This window comes from Protopterus annectens, chromosome 11.part0, assembly GCF_019279795.1.
Source record: "Protopterus annectens isolate FY-2018-M chromosome 11.part0, PAN1.0, whole genome shotgun sequence".
In the NCBI taxonomy this organism is placed as follows: domain Eukaryota; kingdom Metazoa; phylum Chordata; order Ceratodontiformes; family Protopteridae; genus Protopterus; species Protopterus annectens.
In genome coordinates this window covers 535,694,441-535,718,839 of record NC_056745.1, presented here as the reverse complement: position 1 = coordinate 535,718,839, position 24,399 = coordinate 535,694,441, and the positions used below count along the sequence as shown (strand labels likewise).

Genomic DNA, 24,399 nt, shown 5'->3' with positions numbered 1-24,399 from the left:
TTAGCTATAATTTTATTGTAGTAATAGTTTTATGTAAATTACTTGCCTTTTAAAAAATTTTATAATAGATAATTAATTATGACTTTGGGTTGGTATCTTAAAAGCATGTGACTATGACAAATTATTGAAATGCTTGATTTTTTAGGTTATATTTGTTTAATGAAGTAAATAAAAGAACAAAAGCACTTACTTCTAATTATTTCTTGTGTCTTTTTGTTTCGACCAGATCATTTGCTTTTACACTAGCTGAACTTTCTTTTTGGTCTCTGAAAGTTTTTATTATTATTCTGTCACAGACCATGTTTTTGTATTGTGTTTGAAATTTCCAGCATTTCAGTGTTTAAACATGTTTCCAGTCAGTTCTTTGAACAAAGATATTTCAAACAAAGATGATAACTTAAATCTGTCTTTGTACCCAGTACTGGATGATTTTGTGGCATTTAGCTAACTAAATTAATTAGCTAACAAGCTAATGGAACTTTTAAATAAGACACGAGCAGCATTTAGGAAACTATCTAGTGACTCTAACATTGCACCCAGTGCTTCTGCCTACATCCATCCATGAGCTAATACAGCTGATAGTTTAGATATAATACTGTTGTCTGATCCACCTCATTATGACAATGGCTCTAATTAGTGGAATATCTCATTACCGGCACTGTTAATCTGTTTACCAATGTTATATCTGATGCTGATGAACTTTGTGGGTCTGATGCATGCAGATCCAGTATTTATGAATTAGAGTGAAAGTTGTTCAAAGTTTGGAATATGAAAACATTTACTTTGTATCAAAATCAAAGCTATCCTGAAAGGGCTACAAATATTCAAATTTCCAAACAGGATTGCTTAGAATGACAAGATATACCATCTGTTACCTGAATTGTTCAACAATACTTGTCTCGTATTATTGCAGCATTTAGTTGATCATAACTGTAAGAAAAAATAGGTTTTACATCTCAGTATTAGAAGCCTTGATAGGAGCATTACATATCAAGGTATCCCTGCTTGGATTAACAGGCATTTTGCTACTATAGTAGCCAGAAAACAAATGAAATTAAAAAAAAAATTTAAATGCCGATAGTTATACATAAAAACAATTCAGCATATCTTTTACCAAAGAAATACCGTTCCAACAACCATGAAGTTTTGAATATCAATTACAGACAGCCTAACTCTACAAAATGTCTGCATATGCCAATTATAATTCTGACTTTCCTTCTCTTTGTAATCCATCTAATGATACCACAAATATGTAAACCTTCCATTCGGAAATGTAAGTGGCTTTCTTTTTCTACAGGATGTCAATTCCTTCCAACACAGGACAGTTCCTGCCCAAAGGAACAAAGACAGAGTGAAAATGAGAGGGAGAGAGGGATATGCAGATGGAATTAAGTTGTCCTATATTTAACTTAAGTACTTTTCAATTGTCAGTTCATCATATCAGCATTTTAGGAAGGGTTTTCATTTATGTGCAGCTTATTATAGATTTTAGACTGCATGTTAGAAAAGTGAATTTGAAATATATCTGGAATGGGGTCTACTTCAGAGGACTGAGAAACCAAAAGACTGAATCCCAGAAGACTGAAAATTCAAAATACTGAACACATTTTTAAAGCAGGAGGCTGCTAACTATATATATATATATATATATATATATATATATATATATATATATCAACTCAAAGATCGCACAACAGTGGAGAAGGGGCAAAGTCCATCATTCAGTACTTTGAAGTTTCAGTCTTTTAGTTTGTCGGTCTTCTTTAGTAGACCCCTTTAATGATGTTAAACAATTCAATTATGGTAACACAAGCTTATTACGTAAAAAAGCAGCTATAATCCAGTGCTATATAATGCTCTAAATGTGTTCCAAGATGCATGTGCCAGTGAATTTAAAGACCTTAGAACCAATACATTTTGTGAAAGAATATATAGCATGAGTACATTTGAGCATGATGCTTTAAATGAGCTGAAGAACAATAAACAGCTTAGCATCATGTGAGCAGATTAAGGCAATGGTATAGTATTGATGGATATAGACAAATATAACAATTATATAAATTATATGTTATTGGCTATTAATTTAATCAGTTTCTAAATGTTATATCCTGGGAAATAAGGAGACCACACGGTTTCTGGAGTTGTAAGGCCTTTCTTTATTAAGAGCCTCCAGGTGCGCACCCATGCTACATGCTTCCAACTTCTGCAAGTCATACATACACCGGAACCAACAAGTTACCAGAGAATACAGAACCAACATTACATGTTGAATTCCCCACAGCGCCCCTACAGTACAACAACCACATTACCAGCCCGAATACTACATTCCTCCCCTTTTAAGCTATGACACAATTCCCTACATAAGCAAAACTAGGGAGCAAGTCCAAACAATGCATTTAGTCACTTACTTCTAAATAACAGGCTAGTTATTAACTGGTTACCATACAATCGACTATTTTGTTCTGGTAATCTATACATGCACTTTTTTTTAACATTGATAGTCCTTCAAGTAACTAGGTTTAACCAGCACACGCTTAGAACGGCGCAGTGGTACCACCCTAGGTGACTCCGGTGTCACAGTTACCACTTCAGGTATCGGTGTGTCCATCCCTGGAACGGTTGGATCCTCGGGAACCTCTCCTTCCACGTCCCGGCGGTCTCCCTTGATTGGCGATCCTCCTGCCACTGCGAGCCCTTGTTCCGAAGTTAACGGTATTTCCGGGGCCGGCAGTTCCATGGAGTCCACCTTCTGTTCGCTCCGCAGAATCTGGTCTACATGTCTCCTCACCAAGACATCTCCATTCAACCTCACCTGGTATGATAATGGACCTGTACTCTTGACAATGAACCCTGGAATCCACTTAGGTCCATAACTGAAATTTCGCGTCATCACTGCATCTCCCTCCAGAAAACTTCTCTCTCTCCGTCGTCGATCATGACATTCTTTTTGCCTCCACTGGGTCCTCTCTACCTTAGCTCGGACGTTTGGATGCACTAGATCCAGCGTGGATCTTAATCTCCGTCCTTGCAACATCTCGGCAGGTGACAAACCCGTGGTAGACTGGGGTGTGATCCGGTAGTTGAATAACACCCTTGATACTTTTGCTGCCATACTTCCTTCTCCGGACTTTTTCATCATTGCTTTAAAAGTTTGGACAGCCCTTTCAGCACAACCGTTTGAAGATGCATGGTATGGTGCTGATGTAATGTGTACGATGCCATTTTTTCTCAGAAAACCCTTGAACTCTTCACTCGTGAAACATGAAGCATTATCTGATACAATAGTCTCTGGTAGTCCTAGGCTACTGAAACTCTTCCTCAAGCATTCAATGGTAATGAGGGAAGTGGGTGTTCTGACTGGATAGGCATCCATCCATGTCGAATGAGCATCCATGATTATCAAAAACATTTCCCCCATAAAAGGCCCGGCATAATCTATATGAAGTCTCTGCCAAGGTCTACTCGGCCACTCCCATGGGTGTAGTGGCACCGCCACAGGCAAGTTGCGATGTTGTTGACATGTTTTACACTCATTCACAGCGACTTCAATATCGTGGTCCAACTTGGGCCACCAGAAATAACTTCGGGCTAAGGCCTTCATTCGGGTGATGCCCACATGACCTTGGTGCAACTGCTGTAAAAGTGCCCGTCTTCCTGGGGACGGAATTATCACTCGTGCCCCCCACAATACGCATCCAGCTTGCACACTCAGCTCTGTTTTCCTCACCTCATAAGGCCGAAAAACTGGATCAGTTTGTTTGACTGGCCAGCCTTGCTGGACCCACTGAAACACTCTAGCTAGCACCGGGTCTTTGCGTGTCCATTCACTCAGTTCCCTGGCAGACACCAACGTGATGTCCTCCATCATCAAAACTCGGTCCTCCACTTCCTCATCCTGGAGATACCCCGGTAGCGGCAGACGGCTTAGCGCGTCCGCATTACTATGGTGTTTCCCGGGCTTATAAACAATCTCGTATTCATAAGCTCTCAATGTTACAGCCCATCTCTGAATGCGGGGAGAAACCATCTGCGGCACTGCTTTCATCTCGTTGAACAATGACAACAAAGGCTTATGATCGGTGCCAATAGTAAACTTCCTCCCATAGAGGTATTTGTGAAACCGCTTAAGTCCAAACATTACAGCCAAACCCTCTTTATCTAGCTGGGAATAGTTTGACTCCGCTGGTGTTAAAGTCCGTGACATGAACCCAATGGGTCTCTCTTGTCCATCTGGCATCCGGTGTGCCAACACAGCCCCTAACCCATAAGGTGAGGCATCACATGACAAAATTAAGTCCTTGTGACTATCGTAGTGCACCAAAACCTCTGAAGACTGCATTAGTTTCTTCGACTGTTCAAACGCTCTGTCCTTTTCCTCTTGCCACGACCACTGAGCCTCCTTCCTTAATAGCTTATGTAAAGGAGCTAACAGCGTTGACAGATTTGGCAGGAACCTGTTATAATAGTTGAGTAAGCCTAAATAGGCTTTCAGTTCTGTAACAGCTGTGGGTGCTGGCGCCTGTTGAATGGCTTCCACCTTGTTCCGCAGGGGGTGTAGGCCTGATGCATCCACCTTGTAGCCCAGGAACTCGGCTTCCTTTGCCATGAAAGCACATTTACTCCGCTTCACCCTTAGACCTGCCTCTCACAGTCGTCTCAGCACCTCGTTCAACGTCTCCAGATGCTCTCGAATGTTCCTACCCATCAACAGGATATCGTCTAAATACACAGCCACCTTCGGAATTCCTGCCACCAGTCCCTCCATTATTCTCTGGAAAATAGCTGGACTCGAGGAAACCCCAAAGGGTAAATGATTGACTTGGAACAAACCCTTGTGAGTGTTAAGGGTGACATACGCCTTTGACCCTTCTTCCAGCACTACTTGTTGATATGCCTGACTGAGGTCCAGTGTACTAAACCTTTCACCTCCCGACAGCTTTTCAAACACATCCTCCACCTTTGGCAAGGGATACTGCTCCAGCTTCGAGACTTGGTTCACTGTTAACTCGTAGTCACCACATATGCGTACAGTACCATCTGGCTTTAATACGGGAACAATTGGTGCGGCCCATTCCGCAAACTTTACTGGTTCGATTATACCTTGCTTAGTGAGTCGCTCCAACTCAAACTCAACTTTCTTCTTCATTGCGTATGGTACGGGTCGGGGTTTGTAAAATCTTGGCGTCACGTTTTCTTTAACGTGTATCTTTGCTGGTGGACCCCTCCAGGTCCCCAGTTCCTCTTTGAAAATGTCTTCGTTGTTCTCCAGCACCTCTTGCAAGGTCAGGCCCTGCTGGTCTACTTTATGGAGCTGTAGACAACCCATGTCCAGCTCCTTTAACCACGCCCGGCCTAACAGGTTTGGTCCTTTACCTGCTACCACCATGACTGGCAACTGTTTGACTTTGTCTTTATATTTTACAGTCACTTCCACCATTCCCAACATGGGAACTATTTCACCGGTATATGTTCTCAAAATCACCGAACAATCCTGCAGCTCCGGAGCTTCTCTGGGCCATAACTTCCCATACTCAGCCTTTGACAGAACTGTCACACTACACCCCGTATCCACTTCAAACTGCACCATTTTACCATTTAAGCCCAACTGGGTTTTAATGGGATCAACTCTTTCCCACCTGGCCTCTTTCATGTTAAACATTGTAAACACTTCTTCGGCTTCCCTGGTTTGTTGATCTGTACCTTCACGCATGTGGTGTGCATACTGCCGTTTTATTTTTCGGTTTCCCTTCCTTTCCATTATACTGCTCTTTTCCTCCCCCTTTTTCGGCTGGTCCCGAGAGGGCGTTGAGCGGCACATTTTTTTTACATGGCCCTTTTTTCCGCAAGCATGACATTTTTCATTCAAAAAACGACAGTTCCGTGACAGATGTTCACCTCCACACCTGTAACAAGCATACTGACCAGACTTCCCTTGTGATTTATGCTCCATGACCACTTTATGCACTGGCAGTGGGGTCGCACTCCTGCTTCCAACCCCTTCAATGGTTTTTTGCTGTAAATCACGAATGTCTTTAGTCGCTGTCTCTATGGCCTGTGCCAACTTCAAGGCCTTTTCAAACGACAAGTCAGGCTCCGCTAACAATCTGCGTTGTATGCGGTCGTCTGCAATGCCACATATGAGCCTATCTCGTAGCATTTCTGTCAGTCTGTCCCCATAATCACAATGTTGCGCCAGTTCCCTCAACACTGCGACATACTCCATTACCGTTTCATTGGCCATTCTAGTCCTTGAGGTTAACTTGAACCTCTGGACTATTGCACTCGGCTTCGGGTTATAATGTGACTGAAGCAAGCTCGTCAACTCTGTGAACGATTTGTCCCCCGGTTTATCAGGACTCAATAAGTTCCTCATCAGACTGTACGTCTTGCTGCCCACCGAGCTCAGCAATATGGCTCGCTTCCGACCCGCTTCTATTATCTGGTTTGCCTCAAAAAAATGTTCCAACACTTCACAATACTCCTCCCAGGTCTGTGTCTGACAGTCGTATGCAACCAGTGACCCCAACATGGAACCAGACATCACTCCGGCAGGCCCCGTCTCTTCGTCATCCGACATGAACTGCACCCCACCGTTTTCACTCGCAGCGGACTCGGAGGCATCCCATCCTCATCGCCAATATGTTATATCCTGGGAAATAAGGAGACCACACGGTTTCTGGAGTTGTAAGGCCTTTCTTTATTAAGAGCCTCCAGGTGCGCACCCATGCTACATGCTTCCAACTTCTGCAAGTCATACATACACCGGAACCAACAAGTTACCAGAGAATACAGAACCAACATTACATGTTGAATTCCCCACAGCGCCCCTACAGTACAACAACCACATTACCAGCCCGAATACTACACTAAATATGTAATGTTACTGCAATTTTGGAAATTTCAAAAAGTAGATACCATTTTATTTGATCTATTAAGTGAAAAATGTATTGATTATTCCATCAATTAATTTTTAAAGAATGACCATCCTGAAGTTGGAGTTATTTTTGGTATCCCTAAGACACATAAAATGTTTATAATCCTCTGTTGAGACCCATTGGGTCAGCACATAATAGCAAAACTGAGCATATTGCACTGAATTTAGATTCTATACTTGACCCTTTAATTCAAAAGTCTCATTATTATTTGCAAGACCCATAGGTCTGTTTTGATTCACTATGGGATTATTCATTTCTTAGTACAGAATCTATGTTAATTACTATTTACATAGTTTCTTGATATACAGACATTCCTTGGGAGATCTGCACTGACTATGTGCATTGATATCTAGCTATATATATGAATTTCAGTAATTCTTATATCAATATCATTTGTTTACTGTTAGATGTTTTAGCTAAAAATTACTTTATATTTCAGAATAGCATCTATCAACAGATAAAAGGTATAGCCATGGGTGCTTGAATTATGTCTGTGTTTGCAAATTCAGTGATGGCTTGGTGGGAGAGTGACATTTTAGTCAATCATTAATTTTTTAGTAATGTCAGCTTCTACAAGAGATACATAGATGATTTAATCATTACACGGAACAGCTCTTGGGACATTTTTTATATTTTTGGATGAATTCAATAATAGTACTAAATTTCTGAAATTTACAATTGGTTCTAAAGGTTTGAATGCAGATTTCATGGACTTAGTGATTACTATGAATTCAGACAGTCAGCAGTTTCATGGTCAATTAGTTTGTAAATCTACATGGGTCAACAGCTTCAACCTTCATTATAGCAGTATGCATCCATACTTTATGAAGTAGAATGTCATCAGATACCAATTCATTCACCTTAGCAGAATGGTAAGGGGCGATAAAGTATTTTTACAAGAATTACATTTATTAAAATCTATGTTCATTGAGCACGGATGTCCACTTATTAAATTTTGTGAGATATCTGATGAAATTATGGGTGGATACATTTCCATCCATTTTAAAAAGTGTCCCTCATTAATCTGAATATGTCCCCATAAGGCATTTTTTGTGTCTTTTTTCTTTCTCTCTCTAAGATGTTCATAAATCCTATCCTTGAGGGACCTCACCATTTTACCTACATAAAATGATGGATGTGTGTTACACCTAGCAATGTACACCACTTTACTTGTTCTACAGTTACACCAAGATGGACATCTTATGTTACCATACCCTATTCATTTTAAATACTTTCTTTCATAAATAAAAGGACAACTCAAACATCTACCACATTTAGTCATTTTAAAACTTTTATTACTAAAAAGGTTTTTCTCCAGTTCAAGGAAATTTTTGATGTTCCTATCTCGCCTTTACGCAACGATGGAATGTGACCCCAGCTTACTCATATTTAAGCCACCCAATCCTAAAATACTCCAGTTAGCTGTTAATATTTCCTTTATAGCCATACCATCTTGATTACGTGTTACAATACATCCCTTGTAAAAATTAACATTATTTTTAGTGTTACAAAGTGATGGTACCCTCATTACTAGATCCCCAAAGGGGTCTGTAAACCAAATCTCTCCTTTTTTGGTCAACTTCTTTAAAAATATCTTCCAATAAAGCCAAAGGGTAACCTCTATTAAGCAACATGTCTTGTAAGAGACTAGCCGTTCTTTCACAAAGAACTCATCTTTTGACAACATCCATGTTAGTCCCATCAATTCTCCTTTAACTAAGCTTTTTTCTGGTGGAACAGATGCCAACTTTTAAAATATAACAGCGAATTGGAGTACGTGGGTTTCCTGAGCAAGGTGGATGTAAAACAGTTGTTACTAAAATCAATTTTTAACTGTATATCTAAGTAATTGATTACCTCAAAAGATTTAGTCATAGAAAAAAATGAGAAAATCTGTAGTACTATCTATGTAAGTGAAACATTCCTCTAACCTGACTTCTGAATCACTCCAGATAATTATATTATCATCCAAAAAAGCACCCATAGAGGATCCAACATCCGGAAAATTAACTAGTTAAAACATACTGGCACTCCCAAAAGAAAGGACAATATTAGCAATAATAGGCGCACAAGCGGCCCCCAGTGCTACACCTTGTACCTGTCTATAAATAGTACCTTCAAACCATATAAAATTTGCCTCTAATATAATCTCCATAAGGAAAGTAGCACTTGTCACTAAGTTATTATCCAAGTTAGTGTACATAGATAAATAGTGCATGAACCACTCCAACCCAGTGTTGTGTGGTGTAACAGAAAATAAGTTCTTGATGTCAGTACTTGCCAATATCAATCTCTCATCACCAATATACTGGGGAACCTTTTGTAAAAAGTCTCAAGAATCTTTGAATATATGGACCTCATCATTTAAAACAAATTTAAGTTTATTGTCAATAAACGTAGCGATACATGGGTCTTTGAATCATTAGCATCAACAATCAGTTGTGGGGGGGGGGGTTGTGTAAGTCCTTATGTATTTTCAGGATCCCAAAAGTCGGTGAGATCTGGGGAAAGTCATTTTTAATGTCACTGTATTTGTCTATAGTAAGAACCTCATCAAGTAACAAATCATATAATGTCCCATCAATTTTAGCATATCCAATATTCATCTGATTCCTACTGCTCTCCTCATAACAGTCAGCGAATAAAATCTCTTCCATTTGACTCAAATAATCAGTTCTATCCATTACAACAATCCCTCTCCCTTATCTGGTTTCATGCATCTAATTCTATGATTGTTACTAATCTCTACCAATAAATCCCGGTCTGTCTTAGATAAATTACTTGGTATTTGTTGAGAATGATGTGCAAATAATTTCCTCCAAACATGTTCACAATTTTTTTCATATAATGCAATGTTGGAATTAAGAGGAGGATTAAAGGTACTAGCTTTTCTACATGTACCAACATCAACCTGGTTAGTATTCTCATAGCTGAACAAAACACAAAAGTTCAATTTTCTAATGAACATCTTGAGGTCCACAACAGTCTGAGACATATTGCTAGATCTAGCAGGGACATAAGTAAGACCCATAGAAAACAATTAAGCATGGTCAGATGTCAATACCTCAGAGACAAAGTTGTCCAATTTAAAGTCATTTGTCTAATTCAGAATATTTTCAGCACGACCAGTCATTAAGTCTTCCTCCCTCTCCCTCTTGTCACATAGAGGATTGTATAGTTATTGATGAAATTGCATTGGTATTGTCTGTGGGCACCCTCCTGACTGCCTCTCCTCTGGTTTTGTATCCTCTCAGACCTTTGCAGAAGTGGAGGGTCCAAAGGGGCTTCAGGGGGTACTACATTGTCTTTCAGTCCATCCTGGGTGTATAAATCACTGTTGAAGGTTTTGAAAGGGATAGGGTAGGCCTTATTATTACTATAGTCAAATATATCCCTTATTAATTTCTTTTCTTTTTTGAGTCTTACCTCATTCAAAGTTCTCTCAACTTTGGGAAAAATACCCTCATAGTCCACTTTATGCATATCAAAAGCCAAGTCTTTAGATATATTCCCGTTGAGTGCTGTAATATCCAGTTCAAGTTGCTCCATACTTTGCTGATTGTAAGGCATAAGCACCTCCATCAGCTCAAAACCATGCTTATCAAACAATTTCAACAATTTGTGGTGCAAACTGAATCCCTCTACCAACCCCAAAGGGTATTTCCATGTTTTCAAACCATTTGGTACTATACCCAGCTTGATGCACTCCTGGAAAGAAGAATTCACCACCTGTAATTTTCAGCATTTAATGAGCCTATTTTAAAATGTCTTTAGTTGCAGTGCCACTGTCAGACCTGTATGTGTATCAGTTTGAGCAGTCTGTCCAAACACAATGGAATTATTAAACCAATCAGTTAAACTGACACAATGCTGGAGCTCAGCCATCCCATTTTTATTATGACCTCCATTGTTCATCTGTTGAACACCCATGGGTGGCTGGAGAATACAGGCAGAGTTATTATCAAGTCCCACTTGTGCCATCTCAGGACTTTAATCATTAGAGGGAATGGTTCAAGTCTTAAATGATTCAAGCTTTTGAGTCATAATTTGTAAAAGTTGCATTAATGCTCCTATTCCTGTATCAAGTCATTCTAACACATACGAATACAATTGAGTATCATAATCCATATTCTGCATAAAAATAGGATCCACCATCACCCTCCACTTCCTCAACACAAAAAGAAAGCAAGAAACAACACATAATACAAACTGTGAAAAAAATAGCTGTGGAAAATGGCACGGAAATGTATAAGCTAGTATTAACTTAGTAAAAAGTAAGAATGAATACTGTAGGCACTTAAATAGAATAAAATGAAATAGAAAAACTCCTTTATTGAAACAAAATAATGTTACTAAATGATTTCATCCAAAATTGATAAAGGGATTTTTTCAGAATAATGTATTAGCCACAGGATACAAAATGCTAAGCTCGCAAAAATACATTGTAACATTAAGCATTTAAAGTGACAGTGCAACATTAAACCAACATAAAAAACCTACCAAACTATAAACCGTTGAATAACCACAAATAAATTATAACATAATTGAACCAAATCAAAAGAAAAGATTTTTCAGAAAAACGCTCATCTTGAACTAAAATGAGTAAAAAATCGTCAAGCTTCTAAGTAAATCATGAATAGTGGTACTATAATAAAATTCTATTGACTTAATACAATAGTGCCCTCAATTTAAGGAAAAAAGACAGGGAAGCAGAGTCATTCAGACCATTAGGGCCGGTGGCATTGGTCTTAATCTGCTACTCAGCCTGTTTGCATTCAAGCTGTGTTTTCCACGGCCTCCCTCTATTGTCCAGATACATCACAAAAACAATTAAAAAAAATGAAATTCATGTCCTTCATTAATCTGAATATGTCACCATAAGGCATGCTTTTGTCTTTTTTCTTTATATCTCTAAGATACTATCTTTGAGGGACACCTCAGTTTTACCTATATAAAATGATGGACATTTGTTACTACTAGCAATGTACACCACTTTATCCATTCTAAAGTTACACCAAGATGGACATCTTATGTTACCATACCCTGTTAATTTTAAATACTCTCCTTCATAAATAAAAGGACAACTTAAACATCTACCACATTTAGTCATTTTAAAACTTTTATCACTAAAAATGTTTTTCTCCTGTTCAAGGAAATTTTTGATGTTGCTATCTCACCTATACATGACAATGGGGCGTGACCCCAATTTACTCATATTTAAGCCACCCAGTCCTAAAATTCTCTAGTTAGCTCTTAATAATTCCTTTATACATAGCCATACCATGTTGATTACATGTTACAATACATCCCTTGCTAAAATTAACATTATTTTTAGTGTTACAAGTGATGGTATCCTCATTACTAGATCCCAAAAGGGGTCTGTAAACCAAATCACTCCTTTTTTGGTCAACTTCTTGAAAATTTTCTTCCAATAAAGCCAAAAGATAACCTCTATGAAGCAACATGTCTTTTAAGACTAGCCATTCTTTCACAAAGCACTCATCTTTTGACACCTTCCATACTAGTCCCACCAATTCTTCTTTAATTAAAGCTTTTATTCTGGTGGAACAGGTGGCAACTTTTAAAATGTAACAGTGAATTGAAGTAAGTGCTTACATGAACAAGGTGGATGTAAAACATTTGTTGCTAAAGTTAATTTTTAACTGTTCTTCTAAGTAATTGATTACCTCAAAAGATTTAGTCATAGAAAAAAATGAGAAAATCTTTAGTACTATTTATGTAAGTGAAAACTTCCTCTAACCTGTCTTCTGAATCATGACAAATAATTATAATATCCAAAATGCACCCATAGAGGCTCCAACATCCGGGAAATTGACTATTTAAAACATATTGATGCTCCCAAACAGCAAGAAAAATATTAGCAAAACTAGGGGCACAAACAGCCCCCCCCCCCTCAATTGTACAACTTGTACCTGTACATAGCAATAGTATCTTCAAACCATATAAAATTTGCCTCTAATATAATCTCCATAAGGGAAGCAACACTTTTCACTAAGTTATTATCCAAGTTAGTGTACATAGATAAATAGTGCATGAACCACTCCAACCCATTGTTGTGTGGTATAACAGGTCCTTGATGTCAATAGTTGCCAATATCAATCTCCCATCACCAATATATTGGGGGATCTTTTGTAAAACGTCCCAAGAATCTTTGAATATATGGACCTCATCATTTAAAACAAATTTAAGTTTATTGTCAATAAACTTAGTGGTACCATGGGTCTTTGAATCATTAGCATCAACAATCAGTTGGAGGGGGTTTGTGTAAGTCCATATGTATTTTCAGGATTCCAAAAATCAAAGGGATCTGTGGAAAGTCATTTTTAATGTAACTGTATTCAACTATTGTAAGAACCTCATCATGTCACAAATCATATAATATGCTGGTTTGCCATCAAAATGTTGAAGTTTGGGTCAGCGAACATGGAAAGTCAAGCATGACTTTGTCGACTTCCATGTTGCCAACCGCTAGGATATCAATCTGACATATCAGCGAATGCAAGTGTGCATTCGCTGATATGAACTTGATGTTCTGAGTAGAGTCGCGGTACAGTGTGGATTGGGAAATGTATCCCTTTCCTCATTGTAGTGCAATCTTGGAGTTAGAATATTTAATTTGCAGGGGGCGTGGGGGTGCAGGGGAGCTTGCCCGCCTGCTAAAACATTAATGACAGTGTAGGTGTTTAACTAATGTTTGCACCTACACTGTCATTACATTTGAATTTCAATATTAATGTCGAATCTGTTGATGCCGATCAACAGCATTGACCTTGTAACTCATTAGTATGCATGCAGGCTGACATCAGTTTCAGAATATCGACCGTTCATGTATATGAACATCGATATTTTGATAGTAAACCTAATATCCCATCAATTTTAGCATATTCAATATTTATCTGATTCCTACTGCTCTCCTCATAATAGTTAGAGAATGAAATCACTTCCATTTGACTCTCTACATGTACCAACATCAACCTGGCTAGTATTCTCATCGCTGAACAAAAGTTCAGTTTTCCAATGAACATCTTGAGGTCCACAACAGTCTGAGCCACATTGCCAGGCCTAGAAAGGACATAAGTAAGACCCCTAGAAAACAATGAAGCATAGTCCCATGTCAGTACCTCTGGTTTCATATCCTCTCAGACCTACACAGAGGTGGAGGGTCCAAAGGAGCTTCAGGGGATACTACATTGCCTCTCTGTCCAGCCCCAGTGTATTGGAAGTTTTGGAAGGAATAGGGTAGGCCTTATTATTACTATAGTCAAATTTATCCCCTTATTAATTTCTTTTCTTTTTTGAGTCTTACCGCATAGTCCGTTTTATACATTTCAAAAGGCAAGTCTTTAGATATATTTCTGTTGAGTGCTGTAATATCTAGTTCAGGTTGCTCCATACTTTGCTGATTGCAATGCATAAGCACCTCCATCAGCTCAAAACCAAGCTCATCAAACAATTTTAGTAATTCATGGTGTAAACTTGATCACTGTACCAACTCTTATGGATAGCAACCAATGGATGCAGAAATATGACTACGTATATTAAAAAGTCATGAAAGATTTTCACATTTTTTGCATGTAAAAGCAGGTGCATCTCATATAAAACTGATCAGACTGTTATTACCTTGAATGATCTTCCAATTATTTTTAATAATATCCTGAATGTTGTTAATATCAGTGCTCTTCAGCAAAGAAAAAGAATGACAAAATACTTTAGCATTATTTTTGGTTTTAATCTTATAACCACTTCTTAAAATAAAATAAATGAAAGGAGTTTTTCTATTTTATTTTATTCTGTGTAAGTGTCTACAGTATTCAGTGTTTTTGTTTTTGCTAATACTAGCTTATACATTACAGTGTCATCTTTCACAGCTATTTTTTTGTAGTTTGTTTGTGTTCTGTGCTGTTTTCAAATTATGCTTGATGCTGACAAATTTCCGGGTTTGAATGAGTGCATTAATACAAAATGTTTTTTAAAGATATACTTCTAGTGTAGTAATAGCTTTATGTAAAATAATTGCCTTTTTAAAAATGTTATAATAGTTAATTAATTGAAATTTTTGATTATTTCAATAGTATATGACTATGACAAATTAATATTTAAATACTTAATTTTTAGGGTATGTTTATCTAATGAAGTTCTTGGTATAAATAAATAAATAAAAGAACAAACGTGCTTACTACTAATTATTTCTTGTGTCTTTTTGATTCGGCCAGATAATTTACTTTTGCACTGGCTGAACGTTCTTTTTGGTTTGTGAAAGAATGCTTTCCAAGTCGAAGGATAAAATAATAGGACTGGATTATTATCAGTGATTGCCTTGTAGTATCTCTGCTATCACATTTCTACTTTCAAATCTGGCAATACTGAAATACCAAATTTCAGTATCTCAAGACGAAAATAACGAAAATCCACTACAATGAAAAATTAAATAATTATACCATGAACCCCCATTAATATTCCAAAACGTGCATGCTGATTGGCCAGCATGCACATTGTAAATTGAGTTATACTAATGGAAAAAGGTCCGGTCGCCCGGAATTTTTTCCATTAGTATAACTCTATTTTTAAAACACTGTCTCGCTATGTTAAATGGGTTTAACATAGCGAGACAGCTTTAAAATAAGCAATGGAGATCTCCGTTGCTTATTTTAAAGCTGTCTCGCTATGCTAAACCCCTTTAACATAGTGAGATAGGTTTTAAAAAAAAAGCAATGGAGAAAGCAAGATCTCCGTTGCTTTTTTTACTGTTTCGCTATGTTAAATGGGTTTAACATAGTGAGACAGTTTTAAAATAAGCAACGGACATCTTCGTTGCTTATTTTAAAGCTGTCTCGCTATGTTAAACCCATTTAACATAGCGAAACAGTAAAAAAAAAAGCAACGGAGATCTTGCTTTCTCCATTGCTTTTGCGCACAGCTCTGATGTACTGCGCAGGCGCGCAGTACATCAGAACTGCCGCGGATGCCAGACATCTGCGGAAGGGCAGTAAACAGCCATTATACTATGCCATTATTTAAGAAAAGTAATAGTTTCTTTTCTTAAATAAAGTCATGGTATAATAGCAATAACCCACTTCTGGGTGTGGGTAATGCTGGATTTACCCACGGTTGGCTTTGTTTGGTCCCTCGGGCTTTGGCGTCGGGACCAAACCACGCCAACCATGGGTAAATCCAGCATTACCCACACCCAGGCGTGGGTTATTGCTATAATGAACATCACTATACTGAAAGTCCATAATACTGAATTTTCAGTATGTGGCATTCTATTTTTTAATGTACCCTCCACTGCACAAACAAAAATACAAACATGGCCTTCCCCCCTACACCATCACAAACCAAAACAACACACACCAACAAAACCCAAAGTTATCTATATTTAAGCAGGGGTCAAGCCTCCCTATACCCCCACATCCCCGCTACTTATATATACTAACTCTGAGGTTGCACTACCACAAAAAATATAAAACAAACCTATCATTATGTGCCCTAGACTTCCATTGCACACTGTCAAATTTATACCTGTGAAAAACACACACACACTACACATGTACAAAAATCACCACTTCCAATACTTGCACACACACACACACACACACACACACACACACACACACACACACACACACACACACACACACACACTCTCCTACCTACCTACCCCAATTTACTCCTAAAATTTACCAAAAAAAGGTAAAACAAAACACATTTCTATCCAAAACCCTTACACACTACAAACCAACCTGAATCTCTAAACATAACCACACACAGCCGCCATGTCTACAGTCCACAAACCACTAAACCTTAAAGGGACAGCATACTATACAGAACAGGCCGCACCACAACTACTTTGAATTCGGCCATCTCAGATTCATTATTATGCAGTTTCGAACAACTGCACTTTCGTTATTCTCATCTTGAGATACTGAAATTCGGTATTTCAGTATTTAGAGGTTTGAAAGTAGAACCGCTGTCAGATACCCCTTTTCTAATTACTGTTAGTGTGTGTGTGTATATGTGTTCATGCTTGTGTGTGTGCACACATGAGTCTTTCTTAAAGTGAAAAACAGGTGATTGAGTGCCTTGTTATAGTGAACTATGTCATATTTGTTTGTAGCAGGTCTGAATGCAACCAAATATACATTTTAGAAAACTAAGTTTTAATTCAAAATAAATATTTCAAACATTTAATGCTTGTTAATATGTTGATGTACCTGTTGAGCCTTGCTTTTAAAAAATATGTAAAATGCTACATCTTTGTTTTTAGTTTGCAGATGGTGTTATTTTGCTACTTTTAATTGGACAGCTGGAAGGGTACTTTATCAGCTTGCATGAGTTCCATATAAACCCCAGCTCGAATGCTGAAATGGTAAGTATCTAACTACCGATCAGTACAGCAAAGATATTGCGAAAGTACTTATCTGTTCAAATAATGAATTTAAATCGGTGCCACCTTTTCAAGTAACTGTTTTTGCTACCAGTAAGAAAAAAGATAAATACATTTGTCAATAAAAGGATGAGCAAAATATACTTAGCTTCCATTTCATGTTCCATGATTCAGGGTTCAGTCATGATGTTGGGTCACTTTCTGTGTAGAGTCTGTATGTTCTTCCAAGATCTGAGTGTAGATTTTTCTCTGCATACTCCAATTTCTTCCTGCTTATCAAAAATATGTTGGTTGCATGACTGCACTGCTATGTTTGGTTTACCCGTGCCTTTGAGGGGCACTTCATGGTTGAAAAATGTCTTAAAACCACGTTACTTACCAATTATCAAATAAATAAATGATAAAAAAAGTAATTTTCAACATTTCAATGGGGCGGTGAAAGCTGACACACTCTGGCTAGGCTTATAAATGCCCTTGGGCAGATAGCCTAGTACCTACCTATGAACCTATGAACAAGCACTGGACGTAAGGCAAAGACAGGAGTCTACTCAATCCCAGGACATACACACACACATACATATTTTATACACTGATATAGACATTAAAAAATGGATCATCAGTTAACTATCAGCTTGTTTTTAGGAATAGGAAGAGGCCACAGACCCCAGTGGAAACACAAGTTGACAAAGGAAGAGTGTGCAAATTCTGTACAAAAAAAAAAACTAGCAGGGAACTAACCTGGAGTAGTAAGGGCTGTGAAAGAGCAGTGTTAATCGCTGCATCAATGTCCATTCTAAAAATATTTTATGGAGATGATGGTTCATAGGTTTATAGGTTCATAGGTAGGTACTAGGCTATCTGCCCAAGGGCATTTATAAGCCTAGCCAGAGTGTGTCAGCTTTCGCTGCCCCATTGATTAATTAACTAATCCTCTCTCAAGCAGAGCCAATGAAGTGATCCCAGGGGTGTATTATAACAACATAAATACTTGATTTCATTTTGCAATACTAACACTGCAGTACAGCATAAGGGGGGGGGGGGGCTATACCATCCTTGGTTCATAGGTTTATAGGTAGGTACTAGGCTAATGGCCCTAGCTAAAAAGGTACCCTGGCTTTCACCACCCAAGAAAATTATTTTCCTGTGCCCCTGTGAAGCAGAGCGCCAGAGGTGATCCCCGGGGTGAATTTCCTATTTCCCATCCAATCATCAAGATTTTTCTTGAAGAGTGCTAATGAGGAGCTTTGTTGATATAGATAGGTAGTTTGTTCCAGAGTATGGGAAGTCTCTGGGACAGGAATCTATCCCTCCAGCATGTTCTATTTATTGTGGTGATAAGGTTTAGGTCCCTAGAGCATGTAGCTTGGAGGGATTGGGATTTCTTTAAGTGGAGCATGTCCAACAGCTCTGGGTTTAACATAGCTTTGTATGTTAGGCAGAGATCGCCTCTGAGTAGGCGATATGCAAAGGAGTAAAGCTGTAGTTTTTTGAGACAGCCTGCATAGGGCACCAGTTTGAGGCTGGTAATCCTCTTTGTGAGGTATTTCTGCAGCCTTTCCAGTTGTTGTAGATGAGGTACATACCAAAAGGGGTGTTGTATTCTATAATGGGTCTAATGAGTGATAAGTAGAGGGGAACAATGACCTCTTTTTTCCTGGATGATAAACTTTTTGTGATGAGGTGTGCCACGTAGAAGGATTTCCTGACTACTGTGGCAATATGATTATCAAAGTAGAGACTACTGTCCATCTGTGTCCCAAGGTCTCTTATCACACTTTCAGTGTTAAGTAAACTACCACCTATGTGGTAGCTCATGGGTACAGAGTTTTTACCAAAGGGGATAATAGTGCACTTTTTGGCATTGAGCTTGAGGTGATGGCTTTGACACCAGGTATCTGTCTCATTGAGGCCATTTTGTAGGATGTCCACATCATTATGAGTTTTGATTATGGCTCCTAGTTTGCAGTCATCTGTAAACTTCATTAGCTAAAGACCTTCTGTGTTAGCCTGTACGTCAGAAAAGTAGATACCAAACAGGAGAGGACCCAGGACTGAACCATGTGGTACTCCACTTGTCACTGTTCTGAAGTTGGATTTGGAGTCTGCTACTTTCACAGTGTGGGTTCTGTCAGTGAGCCATTTGGCAACCCATCTTGTGACATAGGGATTTATACCTAGTTTAGTGAGTTTATCTATAATTCAAGAGTGGGGAATGGTGTCAAAAGCCTTGGTGAAATCTAGATAGGCTGTGTCAACCACCTTACCCTCGTCTACGGCTTTGTTGACTGCTTCAAAGAAGTCTATCAGGTTTAGGAGACATGATCTGCCTTTTACAAACCCGAACTGGGTGGGGTCCAGAGTGTGGAGATTATCAATGTCTTTGTTTATAAGTTCCATGATGATACATTCCATGGCTTTGCAGATCAGGCTCATTAGGCTAATGGGACGGTAGTTCCCGGGATCTGTGGTGGCTCTCCCTTTGTGGAGTGGGATAAATGTCACTGTGCCCCATTTAGTGGGCACAAAGCCTGAGGTGAGGCTATGATTGAATATGGTGCTTAGATGGGGTGCCAGTTCATTCTGTAGTTCATGTAGAATGTAGCCTGGGATGTTGTCAGGTCCCATGGATGCTGTGTTCTTGACTTTGGAGAGTGTGTTTTTTTACCTGTGCAGCTGTGATTACAGGAATTTTGCATTCTTCTGGTACAGAGATGGGCCCTTTAAGGGGTGAGAGAGGGGTAAAGTTAGTACTGAACCTATCTGCCAGGATGTTGGCAATATCAGTTGGTTCTGTATATTTAGTGTCATTGTGTTGTAACTCAGAGCAGATCTGAGTGTTGCCATTTAGATTCTTGACATAGCTATAGAATGCTTTTGTGGTTGTTTTTAGAATCAGTGGTAATTTTGTTTTCTTAATTAGCTTTGGAGGATTTCATGAGGGATCTCATCTTCTTACTGAAGCTGACCGGAGAGTTCCTCCAACAGTTTCTTTCTTCTGTTGTAGAGTTTGTTTATGGCAGGGGACCACCAGGTTGGCTTCCTTTTTTTGGAGGATAGCATCTTGGTTCTGTTAGGGATAGCACGATCCATGTACTCGTGTAAGTGCTTATAAAGTGCATTTGTGTAGGATTCAGCAGTTGTACCTCTATTGTCTGTCTGCATGGGTGTCATGAAGTTTGCCACTTCTGTCTTAAGAAGTGTGACGTTGGCTTTGGAGAAATTTTTTATGATGGATTCCCTAATGGGGGGTGAGGGTGGGATGTGGATGTCTAGGGTGATTAGCTTGTGGTCGGATCTGACCATTAAGGAATTGACCTTTGGTGTGGAACACTGGTTGCCCATGTTGGTAATGACCAGGTCTAGGATATTGCTGCCCCTGGTGGGGGTGCGGATAAGTTGATCCATAGGCACTGGAATTTATGAATTCCAGAAAATGTTGAGCAAAAGAGATGGTACATGAGTAGTTTTCCCAGTTAATGGTGGGGTAGTTGAACTCGCCCATTATGAGGGTGTTGGGTTGAATCCTAATATTTTCCAGTGTGTCAAGAAATGAGGAGTGAGAATCCTGGGGCATGGTGGGGGATCTGTAGCAAGTTACAATTTGGATTGTGGTCTTGCCCAGAGTTAGTTGCACTTGGATGATATCGGATGCATTATGCTGAGCAACTAGCCTAGAATTGTGGATATCCTTAATGAATATGGACACGCCTCCACCTTTAGTGTTTCGGTCCAGGTTAGGTGGACGCAAGGTGTGGTATGAATTATAGCCTGGTAATGCAGGGGTCTCTCTGGAGCCTTGAACCCGGTCTTTGTCACTGCACAGATGTCAATGTTCTCCATTTTAAGGAGTGCCTCCAGTGAATCCATTTTGAGGTTTAGACTTCTAGCACTGAGTAGCATTACTCTCAGATTTTGCTTGCTTGTACCTGTTACGGTGGTGAATTTATCATTTGAACCTTGCCTAAAAAAGGCACTATAGGGGTGGCAAGAGCCTTAACCAGTATCCGGAATCCCAAAGGCAACAGGTGCAGGCCATCTCTGGCAACGCATCATGGTCTGTTGATCATGTCATCCCAGGCAGATAGATACTGGATCCCCTTAGAATGACACCAGAAGTTTAGTCAATTGTTGAAATCAGTCATTTTGTCCTTGTACTGTTGTATCATTCTGGGTGATGGCAGGAAGCTACTCAGGGCTAGGGTCATTCCTGCCTGGGCTACAAGATCGGAGAGCTCCTCCATGTCTCTTTTCATGTAGTCCAAGGAGGTAGGTCTCAGGTCATTCACACCAACATGGGCAATGACAGAGTCATATTTCTACTTATTGTGGAGTGACCTGAGTTATGTGGTGGATCCTGGCACCTGACAGGCAGCTGACAGTAGCTTTCTCCTTGTTTAGCCTGGTGAGTGGAACATCAGTGTGCCTGGCTATAGAGTCACCTATGACTAGAGTGTTGGGTATGTTGTTATGCCTTATGGGCTGTGGTTGAGTGGCACACTGAATTTGTGGGCTATATGTCATTTGGGTTGTGTGGGGGGGTGGAGGTTGCTTGCGTTTCTGCTTTGGAGGTCTCTGTTGCTTGAGCAGATTTTTATTGAGAGCCTCTGCAAATGTAGGTGTGCGTTTTGTGTTTATATGTGTCTGTTTTGGTGGTGTATGTTTTGAGGGACTATGTGATGAGTGTGGTGTGGTGTGGTGCAAGTGTTTACCTTCTCCTCTTGACTGTCTAGTCCATTCTTGGGTGAAGAGAGCTTTGCTTCCAGTTTGGCTATATAAGTGCATCTCTCACAAGTTGTAGTATTGGGTGGAAGGAAGAGAAGGTTGTCTGTGTACATGGCAATTGCTGCATTGTCCAAAGATGCCCAGATTCATCAGGTAGACAGGAGAAAACACCAGGAACTGACCCTTAGACATGCCTGGATAGGGGCTTATTTATTAAGTACTAAAAACTGTTTTCATCTAGACAAGTGAGGAAAGTTGAGTGCTGTAATAATTTGTAGCTTATTTAGTGCTTACAATGAGTTCTGAACAAGTGCTGAGCTCAAAGAAACAGATTTGAGTGCTAAAACTAAAAGACTGGCTAGTTTTAAGGGAAAATTTAAAGAGCACACTTTATGGCACCGGGAATAGTTTAACCCTAGCTAAGCGGCGATGCATAAAGTGTATTTTTTTTTATAACAGTTGCAAATGAGCAAACTGATTTAAACAAATTAACCAATTAACCAATAAAAAGTAAAAAACTGAGCCTCGTTCCAACTGTCTTCAGTCAGACAGATTCTAACTGCACAGTCCTGTTACTAGGGTGCAGGGAACATTCTCCCAAAAAAGATGGTCTGGATTAGTGCTCAAGTTATGCAACCAAAGCTCGATTCAGCAGGTCTGAATTTAGTCTATGCTACAGCAAACAAGGTGTACCAATTTCAGGCAGGCACAATAAGCCTTTAACCAGAAACTCCCAGCTCAGAAGGGCAAAATCTAACCTCTTCTCCCACCAGAGTGCAGACCACACCTTCTTAATGTAAAATAACTGGCCCAAAGCCCAAGTGCTTAAACCAAAACTAATACACTTTTAGAATAACAGACACTAGATCTTCAATCAGCAACTCCCAACTTAGAAGGATGTATGCTACCTGTCCTGCCACAACAGTGCAGAACACAAACCTTCTTAATGTAAAACAACTGGTCTGAAGCCAAGTGCTTCAACCAAAGGCTTAGAATAACAGTTACAATTTAATCAGGCTACTAACAAGCAGTAATAAATGCAGCAGATAAATGCAATTAAGTACTTTTAAGAAGCAGCAGAAAAGGCAAAATAAAGTAATAAAGTAGGAAGAAACACAAATACAGTAAAAGCAGATGAATAAAGTGTTAAACATGTTAAACTAAGGACTTCTGTTTTTCTTTTAATTTCTCCAAGTCTTTTGGGTTTCTAATACCATGATGGAAATGGACCCCATTCCTAAGTCAAAGTACAATTAAAGTTCATAAAATTAGTATTGTCTCACTCTTTCATGTTAGCCAAAAGTGCTCTTCGCAGCACCCGCAATGCTCCCAGTAATGACTCATTCTGTAATTCGTATGGTGTTACATGAATTGGTAACATATCTAAATACAATTGTAAATTCTTTTTTATAAGACCAGTTTCTCCTACTACTATTGGAACCATCTGGGTATCTTTCTTCCACATGGCTCTCATTTCTGCCTGCAGATCTAGGTATTTTATGACTTTGTGTCTCTCTGTACGCAAGACACAGTAGTCACTAGTTGTGGCAAGTTCAATGATCAATGTTACTTTTGTCTTCTTTTCCTGGACCACTATATCCAGTTTTCTAGCATCTGTTGGCATTGGGTGATCCCATGTGATGTAAACTTCATCATTTTCTATGATTCTCTGTGGCTCATGTTTCCAGTGTTTTTCAGCCACTTCAAAACCATAATGTTTGCACAATCTCCAGTGTAACAATCATGCCACATTATTATGCCTTTCAGTATACAGTCCCTCTGCCATTAGAGAGTGGCAACCAGGTGTGTGACTGTTTCCAATTCGGTTCCACAAAACCGACATATGTCTGTTTCTCCCACATGTTCAATGGACTTAGTAAACCAATGTGTACGCAGCCCACTATCTTGGGCTGCCAATATAAACCTTTCATTTCTTGATATAAATTCACCTCTCCTTAACCATTCCTGCATTTGCTCTTGATCAACATGAGGCTCTTCCAGAAGTTTTCTATACTTGCAACTATATTTATATTTTTTCCACATTTCTTGCCTTCTCTCCTGATCCTTCACCTTATATTCTTTCTTTTATTTTTTAGCACATTCAGTTGCTGCCTGTTTTTTATCAACTTTTGGTTTGATTTCCATTCCTGCTTGACGTTGATATGCTTCTGCTAAATTAAGCAGAGATGTCATCTTAGATTTATTCTCCTCATGTTTCAAAACTTTCACCACATTTGGATCTTGTGAGGTCAGTAGATATGTGTGGAGTCCCATGATTGCAGATCTATACATGTAATCAATATCATGGAGGCCCATCCCTCCTTCAGAACGGGGAAT

General features: G+C 39.1%; 1 protein-coding gene across 2 annotated transcripts in view; it reads left to right on the top strand.

Moving 5' to 3' along the window:
- The window catches only part of PARVG (parvin gamma), a 3,368,585-nt gene that overhangs the window by 3,099,239 nt on the left and 244,947 nt on the right, over window positions 1-24,399 (top strand). For both annotated transcript variants that reach the window (XM_044088047.1, XM_044088046.1), the window contains one exon: window positions 17,221-17,322. In XM_044088047.1, coding sequence (XP_043943982.1) covers window positions 17,221-17,322 — 102 coding nt within the window. The remainder of the gene's footprint in view (window positions 1-17,220; window positions 17,323-24,399) is intronic.